The sequence below is a fragment of the Aotus nancymaae genome, unplaced genomic scaffold (genome assembly GCF_030222135.1).
Source record: "Aotus nancymaae isolate 86718 unplaced genomic scaffold, 86718_ANA_hifiasm-v0.15.2.pri h1tg000041l, whole genome shotgun sequence".
NCBI classification, from domain to species: domain Eukaryota; kingdom Metazoa; phylum Chordata; class Mammalia; order Primates; family Aotidae; genus Aotus; species Aotus nancymaae.
This window is the reverse complement of record NW_026988455.1, coordinates 26201530-26215857: the sequence shown is the minus strand read 5'-3', so window position 1 is coordinate 26215857 and position 14328 is coordinate 26201530. Positions and strand designations below refer to the sequence as shown.

The 14328-nt window shown below is 46.4% G+C and overlaps 1 protein-coding gene across 3 annotated transcripts in view; it reads left to right on the top strand.

Annotated features, from left to right (window-relative positions):
- Nucleotides 1–14048, top strand: part of DAPK1 (death associated protein kinase 1) — a 209378-nt gene extending 195330 nt beyond the window's left edge. For all 3 annotated transcript variants that reach the window (XM_012463619.2, XM_012463615.2, XM_012463628.3), the window contains 5 exons: nt 2518–2715; nt 4133–4271; nt 5586–5706; nt 8485–8673; nt 11557–14048. In XM_012463619.2, coding sequence (XP_012319042.1) covers nt 2518–2715; nt 4133–4271; nt 5586–5706; nt 8485–8673; nt 11557–12789 — 1880 coding nt within the window. In that variant the 3' untranslated portion in view covers nt 12790–14048. The remainder of the gene's footprint in view (nt 1–2517; nt 2716–4132; nt 4272–5585; nt 5707–8484; nt 8674–11556) is intronic.
- The last annotated feature ends 280 nt before the right edge of the window (nt 14049–14328 follow it).

Here is a 14328-nt window from a genome sequence, read left to right as displayed (position 1 = left end):
TTGAGTCAGGGAGGCAGTGGCTGTACTGTGGCTCTGCTACCGGGGAGAGTGGGCCTGCTTTCAGTGTCAGCAGCCATATGCAGCCAGCTGGGAAGTGTGTGATTTGCGCGTACTTCAGACCTGGTGGTCACAGCAGCAGTGGCTGCAGACAGGGGATTCCATCCTTGGGGCACATGAAAATGCACAGCCACTACTCTGCTAGGGATAGTGGGGTCTCTGTCAATGACTCATGCCTAGACCTTGGTGGCAGCTGCCAGCCAAGGCAGTGGGTGCAGGCAGAGATGTAGGTGGGGCTCTAGGGATGTGGAGATGCCAGGGCTGTTGGGCTACAGAGCAGGATGCAGTCTAGTGGTGTTCGGAACATACAAATAGTGTCGCAGCTGCTTAGGACTCAGAGAGTTATGGGAGCCAGCCTGAGCTCTCTCTCTGGAGCAGTGCTGTCATGCAGTCTCCAGGCAGCTCCCTCGACTAATCTCAGGGCCCACAGGGGTGGAGGGTCCCCCCGCACTGGGGGCAAAAATTGCAGAAATTCATGGTCCGTGTATATTCTGCTCTCTTAAAAGTTGGGCTTTCTTCGAGCTCCCCAGAGCAAAGCTGGCCGTGGCAGCACAGAGAAAAGAGAAGCCTGTCTTGGGACCCCAGGCCCTGCTCCCATCTGCTCTCTCACAGCCCCAGCCCCAACCCACATCAGGACCTCACACTCCAAGAGCCAATTTCTGAGTACCAGAACTTTCCACACTGGGCCTAAGCAGCCAGCTTTGAAGGATGGTCCCTCCTGCTCCACTACGAGGCTGAGAAAAATTCTTAGATCTCTGATTGTGTCTTGACTACAGGATTTCGGGCACAGAGTTAGCACCGAGGGGGAAACTAGGTGAAGGGAGCTTTCAAATCCTGTGATGCAGTGGCCCTGCCAGGCCACCCCAGAGGCCACTGGTGGGCAGCCACGGTCCTGGCAGGACGTGGCAGTGTAGGGGTGGGGCGTCTCAGGTACCACCTCACATCTGGACAGTCATTGGAGGTTCTGAGCATTGTGGGAGCTCCAAGTGGAATCTTACCCGCAGACACTTCTGGGTAAATGGGCAGCCTGCACAGCTCCAGCGTGGGAAAGCAACTGCCCCCACATACAATCTTTGACCTCTGCTTGACTTTCCTGCCTCAAGGACCCTACCTCCTCCCAGGTTCATCCACCTCCTGCACCAGCAGAACTGATCAGCTCTGCATCTCACACCTATGCATGCTTCTTGCTTCTTCTGAGCAGCCTGAACAGGGCCCTCGCTCACCTCGGCAAGTCAGTCCCTGTTGAACCAAATTCAGGTGACTTTTCATAGTCACTGTTAATTCAATATCCTATACTCTGGCATGTTCCAAAATTCATGTATACTTATTCAGGGCACAGAATCTTTTCACCTACCTGCTTTCATTTAATCCTCTGTGGGACTTTGTGAGTTTGGGAATCACGAACCTAACGTGGGCAGTTTGTCCCTGGCTCCTTCCTTGTCAGGAGTAAGCTCTGCAAGTAAAGGTGGAGTGTCTGTATTAAGGATATATGAGCCTACAACTGTGTTATTATGGATGTGGTGTTCACACTTCTGTGTAATACGACCTGGTAGATATTTGCTTTTTCCTCAGGTGGTTCTCTCTTTTTTTATATACCAATATTTGAGGGGAGTAATACAAAATATATATGTATACACACACACACATTTCCATGTAAGCATCCAGGTATGCACATATATGTGCACATGCATGTTGTGTGTGTGTGTAGCAATCCAGGATGTAGGAAGTAGACATGGTATAGCTATATATACACACACACACAATAATGAAGGTACTTAGGGAAAGAGTTAAGCAGGTGCAGACATAAGTAGAGAAACAGACATGATATACATGCTATAGATATGTAAGTGTGACATAAGTTGATCAGGACTTCAGTAGATGTGTGTCTTAGTTCATTTTGTGTTACTATAACAGAATACTCGAGACAGGATAACTGATAAGAAAAGAGGTTCATGTAGCTCATGGCTCTGCAGACTGGGAAGTTCAGGGGGCATGGCACCAGCATCTGCTTTGCTTCTGGTGAGAGCTTTTGAGCTGGTCTAAACGTGGCAAAAGGTCAAAGGGGAAGTGGACACATGGGAGGGAACAAAAACCTGCTTTATATCAACCCACGTTCTCAGAACCTAATCCATTCCCATGAGAACTAATCCATTCTCACGAGAGCAAGAACAAACTCAGCTGCTCACTCCCACCAGCACCAAGCCTTTGGGGAGGGATTTGCCCTTAGTACTCAAACACCTCCCACCAGGCCTCACCTCCCACAACACCTCACTGAGGAGCAAACTTCAAGGTGAGTTTTAGTGGGGACGAACCATACCCAGGTCACAACAAGATGTAGATATATACAGAAGAATGCCATAGTATCACTGTGCCTACTTCGAATTGAAGTGCTAAGAGAAATTATGACTGAAATGTGATTGGTGATGTTTCACGATTGTTATCATTTTTCTTTTTCTGTAGGAGTTGGTGATTTCAGTGTGTGGGAGTTCTCTGGAAATCCTGTGTATTTCTGCTGTTACGACTATTTTGCTGCAAATGATCCCACATCAATCCATGTTGTTGTGTTTAGTCTAGAAGAACCCTATGAGATCCAGCTGAACCAAGTGATTTTCTGGCTCAGTTTCCTGAAGTCCCTTGTCCCCGTTGAAGAACCCATAGGTGAGCTAAGTCCCTGTGGGCCAGTGATGTCCTGCCTGTGGTTGGCCATGGATCGCCTCCTCCTTCCAGGCTCCTGCTCCGCTGCCACCACTGCTGCTGGTCTTGTACCAGGCCATGAGCAGATCCCACCATTTGTGGCTAACAACTGGGCCACCTTCCTTTCTGCTTCCTGCTAGGACACTTCTACTCCGAGAATCTTCCTGGGGCTCAGGTGTTCCTGGTATCCTGCAGGGAGTTTTTGTTTCATGATTACATATTCCTGCCTCAAAGGTCCACATCTGAACAATTCTTTGAGAGGCATGTCTCACCTTTTTTCTTTGAGAGCCATGGTCATTGTGTGTTGGGTGCAAAATAGAATCCCTGCTTGGATAGCGACAGCACCTTTGCTTAAAGGGTACAGAATTAATCAGCAGAATATGCTCTTCTTCATCCTGTAATTCCACTAAGAAATGAAGAAAGGGGTCAGGTGCAGTGGTTCACGCCTGTAATCCTAGCATCATGGGAAACGGAGGTGGGCGGATCGCTTGAGCTCCAGAGTTCAAGACCAGCCTAGCCAAAATGGCAAAACCTCGTCTCTACAAAACATACAAAAACTTAGCCAGGTGTGGTGGTATGTGCCTATAGTCCCAGCTAGTTGGGAGGCTGAGGCAGGAGGATTGCTTGAACTGGGGAGGTTGAGGCTGCAGTGAGCTGAGATCGTGCCACTGCACTTTAGTCTGGGTGGCACAGTGACACCCTGTCTCAAAAAAAAGAGAGAGAGAAAGAAATGAAGAAAGGAATCATGTTGACTGAATGTGTTATCTTAACTTTATTCCTAGAGGAGAGGATAACATGAAATAAACTTCTTCTGGTCTTTGCCCACAGCAAGAGAAGCAACCTTCCCTGGTGAAATGCAACACTCAGCAGTCAATTTTTTTCCCTGAAAAGCATTTAATAATACAAGGAATTGGGCTTAATGCCCCTCCGGGTACTGCCAGTTTTGCCCCTTTTTTTCTTTTTTTTTGAACACTCCCCTAAGTGAGAGCCTGTTTGTGTGACAGGCAGGCTGTTTATCTCTGACCCATCTCTCTGGTGCTGCTGCACTCAGAGATTTCTCTCTGGTCTTGTAAATGGCATCTCCCTTGGCAAAGGTTAAATTTTCCCTCTCCTTGCAAGGGCTGTTTGAAGACTTGAGAAACTGCCCTTGGTGGTTCTGGTCCACTTTGAGCCACCTTCCTTGTGGCCTAGGCCATGGGCTCATCCTGTCATTGGTCATGCTGGGGGCACAGCAGGCATGAGGCTGTCATGTCTGTGACAGGTTGCACTTGTACCTGGAGAGTTGGCCTGGGCATGAGACCAACACACTCCCTCACCTGGGCAGGAGAGGAAGCCAGGTAGGAGGACCCACCTCCTGAAGCAGTTCCCTCTCTGCCCCCAGCCTTCGGTGGCAAGCTGAAGAACCCACTCCAAGTTGTCCTGGTGGCCACGCATGCTGACATCATGAATGTTCCTCGACCGGCAGGAGGCGAGTTTGGATATGACAAAGACACGTCGTTGCTGAAAGAGATTAGGAACAGGTGAGGGGCAGCCATTTAGTCCCCAGCTCACAGGTAGCCTCCTCTCCCTGAGAACTGAAGCAGAGCTGTGAAAAGTACAAGTCTCGTGAACCAGAGAAAGGTTTTAAAGACGTTTCTTTCTTGGTTGACTCTTTTGTACAGGTCATGAGTCCCTTATTGGAAATGATTCGCTCTAGAAGTGTTTCTGATTTCAGATTTGTTTGGATTTTAATGTATTTACGTATACATAGCAGTTGAACATCCTAATTCAAAAATTCTAAATCTGAAATGTTCAAATGCGTGTCTTGCATGTCTTGCCTTTGCCCAAAAGGTTTTTGAATCTTGGAACATTGCAGTTTTCAGATTTCTGGATTAGGGATGCACAACCTGTAATTTTCATTTTTATTAAAGCAATGAATCCACATAATAAATCAAATACAAATGAAGAGCACGTGATGAAAGGTAGCCGTCCTCCCTTTCTTCCTACCTCCCAGCAGCACTGCCCAGAGGTGACTTCTTTTAGCTGTTTAGGTTTCAGTGTACAGTATTCAGTTGTTCAGAAACACGAATCAGTATGTCTTACAATGTAAGTTACAACCTACTAGTGAGTCTTAAAATTCATTTAGGGAGTCATGGCCAATTCTTTTTAAAATGGGATGGAATGGAATGGGATAGGACAGTAGATAGGATAGATCGTAGTACTTTTCATATCAAGTATTATTTTGTAAAAGGTCTGTTTCACTGATGAGTATGGTATGTACAGGATCGTAATGTAAAATATGTGTTTTTACTTAGAGTCTATCAAAAAAGTTTGAGCCTGCAGCTCTATATAATATGCTAGTATCTCTGATCTTGCATTATCAACTTGAGACACTTATCTGTTGTCTTGAGACACTATATCTGTTGTCAGATATAAAAATGGGGCTTCTATTCATATTTTTAGGTCAGTGGTGTAACTTTTGCATTCACACTTCTATTCTTAGTCCCTCCACTTTCCACCGTATTGCTTGTCCTCACTTGTAAGGTGTGAGCTTTAGGCCTCACTTTTCCTGCACCAGGAGAAGCTGACATCTTTCCATGCACTGCTCATGCTGCTTTGTGCAACCCTGAAGGTCCCAATCCTATGACTCGGAGCATATGCCTATTTCCCCAAGTCTCTGCATCCACTGTGACAAGGCAGAGCCCACCAACAGCAGGGATGGAGGGGCCTTTGCAAGGAAACCAGAACTTTTCTTGCCTCCTACCAGCCTCTTGGGCCAGTAGGAGCCTGGTCCCTCCGTGGAAAGACCTGGGGAGACTGACTCACTGCTGAAGAGGCTGCTGCTGTTCCCTTAGGTTTGGAAATGATCTTCACATTTCAAATAAGCTGTTTGTTCTGGATGCTGGGGCTTCTGGGTCGAAGGACATGAAGGTACTTCGAAATCACCTGCAAGAAATACGAAGCCAGATTGTTTCAGTAAGTGCACCCTGGAGAGGGCCTGGACCCCTTTGTACTTCTTTCTTGATTTGCCTCCGGTTTCAGGGAATTGCTTTACAGTAGGACCCAGTAAGAGGGGTCTGCCTGGACATGTTTTTATCCAAGGGCTCTGGGACAAGAAAGGAAGAAAAGAGAAACAAGTAGACGATGGGAAATGAAAGTTTATTATGGGCAAAGGTGGACCACTTGAATTTCATGAAATTCTTACCGATTTATTGGTTTCTTTTAAAATATTTTACTTATTTTATTTTTCCGGACATAAGATCTCATGCTGTCATCCAGGCTGGAGTACAGTGGTGTGATCATAGCTCACTGTAGCCTTGAACTCCAGGGCTCAAACAATCTGCCCGCCTCAGCCTCCTGAGTAGCTAGGACTATAGGCACGCACCACTGTGTCTGGCTAATTTTTTTGATTTTTGGTAGAAACAGGGTCTCACCATGTTGCCCAGGCTGGTCTCTTAACTCCAAGGTTCAGGTGATCCTCCCACCTCAGCCTCCCAAAGTACTAAGATTACAGGTGTGAGCCACCATGCCTGGCCAATTTTGGAAAAAAATAATTGAAAAGTGACTTATTGTGGAATATTTGGAAAATTCAGAAAAGTAGAAAAACAGTCACAAACTTTTTTGAAAGACAGAAAAGAATAAATGAACAAAGAGAACAAGACTGCATTCTTGGGTTGCAGGATATGACTGAATATTTTATTTTTCCCTAGTTATATAAATGTAATACAATTTCAGTTAGCATCTGAATGGGTTGAGGGGATTGGGATTTTTATCTTAAAATTTCCATGGAAAAATTAAACATATTATAAAGCCCCTGATAATCAATACAGTTAAATAGGAAGAAAAGCTTAAGAGAGTATAGAAGTAAATGGTAATATTTTTAGAAATATAATGAAAAATAAATATATTTTTTGTAGTTAATGGGGGAAAAGATTATTTAATAAATGAACCTGGCACAACTGGCTATTTGTCTGGAAGGAAATAAAGTTGGACTCCTACACCCTACAAAGTCCAAAAATAAATGGATTAAAACTTTTAAATATAAAAACATAAAACAATAAATATTGTGAATAGAAACTGTGGAGAGTGTATTTTCAAAATAACGAGGGACTGAGGAAACCTGTTAAACCAAGATATAAAACACTAGAAGTTTTAAAAGAAAATATACCCATTTGAAAATCTAAACATTTTTAAAATTTTTGTCTGGCAAACAAATTCAGTAAACAAAGTTGAAAGGTGAAATAGGCTGGGAAAAAGCATTCTCAATGCATTGGATGGATAAAGGGTCACACCATAATATTCAGAAAGCTCTCCAGAATTGGTAGGAAAGGGCAGACATCCCAGTGGAGAAGCGGTGGCATTCAGTCTGGACTCTCCCTGCTGCCCAGGCCTGAGGACAAACGCGAGCAGATGCCTGTCCCCCTCTCTTACCTTTGAAGCTGCCTCTGGGTGTATCTCTCTCTTTCTCTTTCTCTTTCTTTTTCTTTTTTTTTTTTTTAACTGCTTTGCTAATAGGAAAATGCTGTGCTTCCCACACCAGATTCTGGTTCCAGACATGCTTCCAGAATTCTCAGGAAACCCTCTCCTGTCTCAAGAAAACCCTGCCCTTGCACACCAGATATCCTTGCTTTCCTGTTGGGGACCCACTGTGGCATCATCAGAAGATAGGGGGTAGTCTGGCGAGGCCTAGGAGGAATCCATCACAGAAACCGGGGCGGTGATCCGGGAACTAGCAGTGGTCTGTGAGGCCCCAGCTCTTCCCCACCAGGTCTGGACTGGGGCTGCATTCCCGAGGCAGGGGGGAGTCCCTGAAGATTTTCAAGCTGGGTTCTGGCAAGATCTACGGCTGCAGACACCCCACGTCCCACTCCCAAACTCCTGAGCTCAGGCAGGTGGAGATTCTGCACTCACCCCTGAGAACCTTGTTTTTGAATGCAGAGTGGAATTTAGCTGACATAAAAGACAGGATTAGAGAGGGGAGCGCGGAATTAATGATGCAGTACAGCCTGTGGCATGTGTGGTTTCTAATCAGGAGGTGTGGGAATTATATGAATCTGTAACATAGACTGATTTATTTAACCACCTTAAAAGGTTAAAAATCCACTTCAACCTTCTTACCAAGAATGAGTCTAATTGGAAACAATATTTCAACAATAGTCCTCATAAATGCCTAATTTACTGGCAAAAACTTACTCTAATATTGACGATACCCATTCTCTTTTCCTGTGTTCATAAAGTGACCATCGCCTGAGTGAAACAGAGACAGGATGGAGAGAGCGAGGGAGGAAGTGAGGGAGTCAAACAGGAGTTGGTGAACATTAGTTGATTGAGTGACCGAATCCACAATTCCAAAAACATTCCTGGAAGAATCAAAATCTATTTAACATGAACTCAAGAGCTTCTATGAAACTTCACAGTTGAGCAATAGATTAGGCTTAAAGGCAAGTCTGAAAAACAACTGCCCCAGTACTTAACCCAGAAAGCACTAACTACGTGACAGTGGTGTGTACCTGTAGTCCGGGCTACTCAGGAGACTGAGACAAGATTACTTGAGCCCAGGGGTTCAAGACCAGCCTGGGCAATAGTGAGGCCCAGTCTAAAAAAAGAAAAAAAAACACAAACAACAAAACCCACTCACTCATTCATCAAATCACATGCAAGGTGCCTGAACGAAAGGCGTCCTCTCCACCGCGGCTCTGCTCAGAGCACCCACAGCTGCAGGTGAGTTAACTTGTCCCGCCCTGCCCCTTCTAGGTCTGCCCTCCCATGACTCACCTGTGTGAGAAAATTGTCTCCACGCTGCCTTCCTGGAGGAAGCTCAATGGACCCAACCAGCTGATGTCACTGCAGCAGTTTGTGTATGACGTGCAGGACCAGCTGAACCCTCTGGCCAGCGAGGAGGACCTCAGGCGCATCGCTCAGCAGCTTCACAGCACAGGCGAGGTGAGCCCCTGGGAGCCCAGGCAGGGGTCCATGAGAGGTGCCAGGGACTCAGCCCGTCTCAGATTCCAGCTCTTGTGGTGGTGTAAGCCTGAGGAAGCAGTATGGAAATGGCCCAGCTACCTACAGTATTTCCAGACATGTGACAGTCACATACAGCCTCAAGTGACGCTCTGAACTGCAGTTCTTGCCCACCTTAGGAGCTGTCATTTAATCTTGTCGTGTTTTGCTTTTGTTTCCAGAGTCTGTTAGTTTGGGAGTGCAGTGCCCGCTGCCCCGGGTGACTGGGTCTCTCTTCACTCCCCCTGGGCACCTGGTACTAACTTGCTACTCCTGGCAGCCTTCAGGATGGCTGCTTTCTGTCAGCGTGGAGTTACCAGCTCCACACAGATCTCCTGGGCACAAAAACATTGAGAAGAGGCAGTGAGGTGTCCTTGTGGAGACGATGTCTGGAGACACAAAGACACAACTCCAGTGCACAGACACACCGAGTAATCGTAACTGGAGATGCACATTTTCAAAACCCTAGCAAGCCTGACAGAAATGACTGAGAATGGGAGGGTTTGCTCTGGTTGTGTGACATTCAGCACTTGGTCGTGGTTTGGAAACCCCATTCTGATGGCATCATATGCCTGTCCCCACAAAGGGGGCATTGCCTTCACATTTCTCCTCCATGTGAAATCAGGAGACTGCATGAATTAGTGTGAGCCAAAAAGAGCAGTTCTGAATATTGAAACTAAAAACAGCTCTGAGATTATTAAAAGCCAGATGCTTATCTCTCCAGTCTCAGGTGCCAGGTCTGGCCCTATAGCCAGTTTGTATGAGTCACGCTGTCTTGAAACTAAACCTGAATCCCAGGTCAATTACCTTGAAAACTGGAGCCACAGGCAGTGTTTCATCAGCCTTTAAACTCCTAGTTAAATAGGCAGAGAATCTTCTGACTCCTCCAGGAATACTTTGAAGTGATTAAATCCAAGGAATAACACAAGTGAAGGACCACATATTAGATGACAAGATACTGCTGGATATAAAAAATGTTTCAACTCTAATAATAAACTCCTTTGGCACAGGAGTCCCTCGCTTTCTAGCACTAGACCAGCAACTTTCTAGATCATAGCATGTAGTCTCCTTTATTTGACATTCCATCCCTGCTTGTCCTTGAAACTTTAATAAGTAAATGAAGACGTAAAGAAGGAAGGAAATTAAGCAGCGAGAACTATATTGTGTGGCCCGCCTCTGACTGGCCCCGGGCCTCCTCCAGACCTGCCTTCCGTACCTCGTCTGCAGATCTTCAGAGCTCCCCAGTGGCCCTTCTGATGTCTGTTTTCTGGCCCAGGTCCCACATTGTGTTTAGCTGGCTGTCTTGGCTCCCTGCTCTCCTCCACCAGGGGACAGCTTTTCAGTCTTTGTCTTTCCTGAGCCTGAGGAGATGAGCATATTTAGGACCAAATTGCAAATGGCATTCCAGCAAATGCTCCATCAGGAACTAGATCGATATTGGCTCTGCCCTCCAGGAGTTTTCAACCTAGGTTCAATTTTGAATAGACTCGTAGATGGGGGCATCTTTAAGATTTAAGCCAGACTGTGGGCAGGAAAGTACCACGTGGTCACCAGTGGAGCCGGAGCCTCCAGGTGAGGGAGTCCAGTGGGATGGCCACCCTCCCAGAGGGGAAACAACTGTTCCATAAGGGGAAAGTGCCTTCTGTTTTTTTGTCACTTTTTTTTTCTTTGTCTAAGAAATAAGCACAACCAAAAAGCTAAAGTCCCCTTGGGCCATCATCTCTGGTCTCATTCCTCTCTCCCCTTCTCTGAGACCAACTGTTATCATGACAGCATAGCTTTCCAGGCCTTTTCTAGGTGTGTGTCTTAAAAATCTATATAATGGTATAATAATACAATGTTCTTTTTTTTGAAAATTTTCAAGCCTTTAAAGAAATTGCAAGGATAGTACCATGAACTCTCATATATGCTATATTTATTAATTTTTAAAATTTACTTATTTACTTGAGATGACACCTCACTCTGTTGCCCAAGCTAGAGTGCAGTGGCACTATCTTGGCTCACTGCAGCCTCCACTTCCTGGGTTCAGGCGATTCTCCTGCCTCAGCCTCCCGAGTAGCTGTGATTCCAGGCACAAGCCACCACGCCCAGCTAAGTTTTGTATTTTTAAAAGAGACGGATTTCACCAGGTTAGCCAGGCTGGTCTCGAACTCCTGACCTGAAGTGATCCACCCACCTCGACCTCCCAAAGTGCTGGGATTACAGGCATGAGCCATGGTGCCTGTCCTACTACATTTAAACCGATCAGTTGTTGACATTTTGCTACATTTGCTTGATTCCTTTCCTTTCTATTTATTTGTTTATTTTGCAGGCATGATGACATTTCTCCCCTAAATAATTTAGCCTATATTTCCTAAGGAGAAGGATATTTTCCCACATAACCCAATATAATTGATGATTCCAGAAACACATTAATATAGTACTGTGAGTGAATATATCATCCTCATTCAAGACTTTGCCACTGGTCCCAGTAATTTCTTTTAAAGCTGTTTTTATTTATGTACTTATTTTGGGATTCAGAATCCAGTCTAAAATCACTCATTGCCATCTCTCTTTTTTTTTTTTTTTCTTCTTTGGTTTCTCTGGCCTTTTTGAAGACTCCAGGGGATTTGTTTTTGAGAATCTCTATTCTGACATTTTCAAGCTGCTTTTCTCCACTTGGTGTTTGGTTTTTGAGATGCATCCATGTGGAATGGCCTCTGGTCACTCCTTAGAGCGTCCGCTCAGCCTCTATTGCTGGGATCAGTCCCTTTAGTGCTCTGAGTGGCTGGTGCACCTGGCCAGGGCTGTGCCCCTAAGTGTGAGTTTCTGTTGTCCCTCCTGCAGATCAACATCATGCAGAGTGAAACAGTTCAGGACGTGCTGCTCCTGGACCCCCGCTGGCTCTGCACAAACGTCCTGGGGAAGCTGCTATCCGTGGAGACCCCGCGGGCCCTGCACCATTATCGGGGCCGCTACACCGTGGAGGACATCCAGCGGCTGGTGCCTGACAGTGACGTGGAGGAGCTGCTGCAGATCCTCGACGCCATGGACATCTGCGCCCGGGACCTGAGCAGCGGGACCATGGTGGACGTCCCCGCCCTGATCAAGACCGACAACCTGCACCGCTCCTGGGCCGATGAGGAGGATGAGGTGATGGTGTATGGCGGCGTGCGCATTGTGCCCGTGGAGCACCTCACCCCCTTCCCATGTGGCATCTTTCACAAGGTCCAGGTGAACCTGTGCCGGTGGATCCACCAGCAGAGCGCGGAGGGAGAGGCGGACATCCGCCTGTGGGTGAACGGCTGCAAGTTGGCCAACCGCGGTGCCGAGCTGCTGGTGCTGCTGGTCAACCACGGCCAGGGCATCGAGGTCCAGGTCCGCGGCCTAGAGACGGAGAAGATCAAGTGCTGCCTGCTGCTGGATTCGGTGTGCAGCACCATCGAGAACGTCATGGCCACCACGTTGCCGGGGCTCCTGACCGTGAAACATTACCTGAGCCCCCAGCAGCTGCGGGAGCACCACGAGCCTGTCATGATCTACCAGCCGCGGGACTTCTTCCGGGCGCAGACTCTGAAGGAAACTTCACTGACCAACACCATGGGGGGGTACAAGGAAAGCTTCAGCAGCATCATGTGCTTCGGGTGTCACGACGTCTACTCGCAGGCCAGCCTCGGCATGGACATCCACGCGTCAGATCTGAACCTCCTCACTCGGAGGAAACTGAGTCGCCTGCTGGACCCGCCCGACCCCCTGGGCAAGGACTGGTGCCTTCTCGCCATGAACTTGGGCCTCCCTGACCTCGTGGCAAAGTACAACACCAATAACGGGGCTCCCAAGGATTTCCTCCCCAGCCCCCTCCACGCCCTGCTGCGGGAATGGACCACCTACCCTGAGAGCACGGTGGGCACCCTCATGTCCAAACTGAGGGAGCTGGGTCGCCGGGATGCCGCAGACTTTTTGCTGAAGGCATCCTCTGTGTTCAAAATCAACCTGGATGGCAATGGCCAGGAGGCCTATGCCTCGAGCTGCAACAGCGGCACCTCTTACAATTCCATTAGCTCCGTTGTGTCCCGGTGAGGGCAGCCTCTGGCTTGGGCAGGGTCTCTTTGGACTGCAGAAGCAAGGGGGTGATGTAGTCCATTCTTCCCTTTGGAGATGCTGAGGGTGTTTCTTCCTGAGCCCGCAGCCAGAGGGATACCACTCCTCCCTCTGGCTTGACCTGCTTCTCTGCCGCTACCTCCCTCCCTCTCTCATTCCTTTGTCTGTGGATGGTCATTCTAGTTAAAGAGCAGAACAAATCCGTTACTCTGGCCACTCGAAAAGCTGGTGTACCTCCTCTCAGTGTTTTGGGCTCCATCTCTCATCCTCCAGTACCTTGCTTCTTACCGATAATTTTGCTGGAATTCCTAACTTTTCAATAACATTTTTTAAACTACTATATTGATTGTCCTTTAGAAAAGAGAAGCGCATATTTATCCAAAATGTGTATTTCTTATACTCTTTTCTTTGTTACACCATTTCCTCGGCTTCTCTCTTTTATATTTGTAGGAGAAACTCCCACGTATGGAATCCCACTGTATGATTTATAAACAGACAATATGTGAGTGCCTTTTGCAGAAGAGGGTGTGTTTGAAGTCATCAGAGTCAGCCAGGAGCTGTCACCAAGGAAACGCTACCTCTCTGTCCCTTGCTGTATGCTGATCATCGCCAGAGGTGCTTCACCCTGAGTTTTGTTTTTGTATTGTTTTCTGACAGTCTCTCTGTTTCGTTTGGCAAGGAAAGGGAAGAAAGGAATCCTCCTCCAGGGTGATTTCATGATCAGTGTTGTTGCTCTAGAAAGATATTTTTCAGCTTGCTTTTGTTCTAACGTCAATGTGAACGTCCACATGAAACCTACAAACTGTCATGCTTCATCATTCCCTTTCATCTCAGGTAGAAGGTTGACACAGTTGTAGGGTCACAGAGACCTATGTAATAATTCAGAAGACCCCTGACTCATCATCTGTGGCAGTCCCTTGTAATTGGTGCATAGCAGACGGTTTCCACTGTTAGACCCTGGTTTGATAACTTCCTGTACTTGAAGTCTTAAAAACAGAAAATAAAGGAAGCAAGTTTTCTCCCATGATTTTAAATTGTGATAGAGTTTTAAATTGTTATGAGGGAACATGTCCTAATTCTTCTGTCCTGAGAAGCATGTGATGTTAATGTTATATCATATGTATATATATATGCGCTATGTATATACATATATATTAATACTGGTATTTTTACTTAATCTATAAAATGTCATTAAAAAGTTTTTTCTTTTTTTTATAAATAAACTGTTGCTTGTTGCATTAGTTTTGTTGATCTTTAGTTCAAAAGGATTTCTTTTATTTGTTGTGTTTTTACTGCTGTCACCCCATAAAGCGGGACAACCCAGTCCAAAACCAAGGAAATCATTACACCTAAACTCTCACGGTTATTTAGATGCTAATTGTTACTAAAATTAGGAATGATGTGGGAAGGTAAAAAGAGTCCAGGTGATTTTCATGTTTCTTCCCCTTGTAAGGAAAAGAGGCCCCTCAGATTTTTCTTGGGTGAACCAGTAAACTGAATTGACTCTTTTAGTCTTGG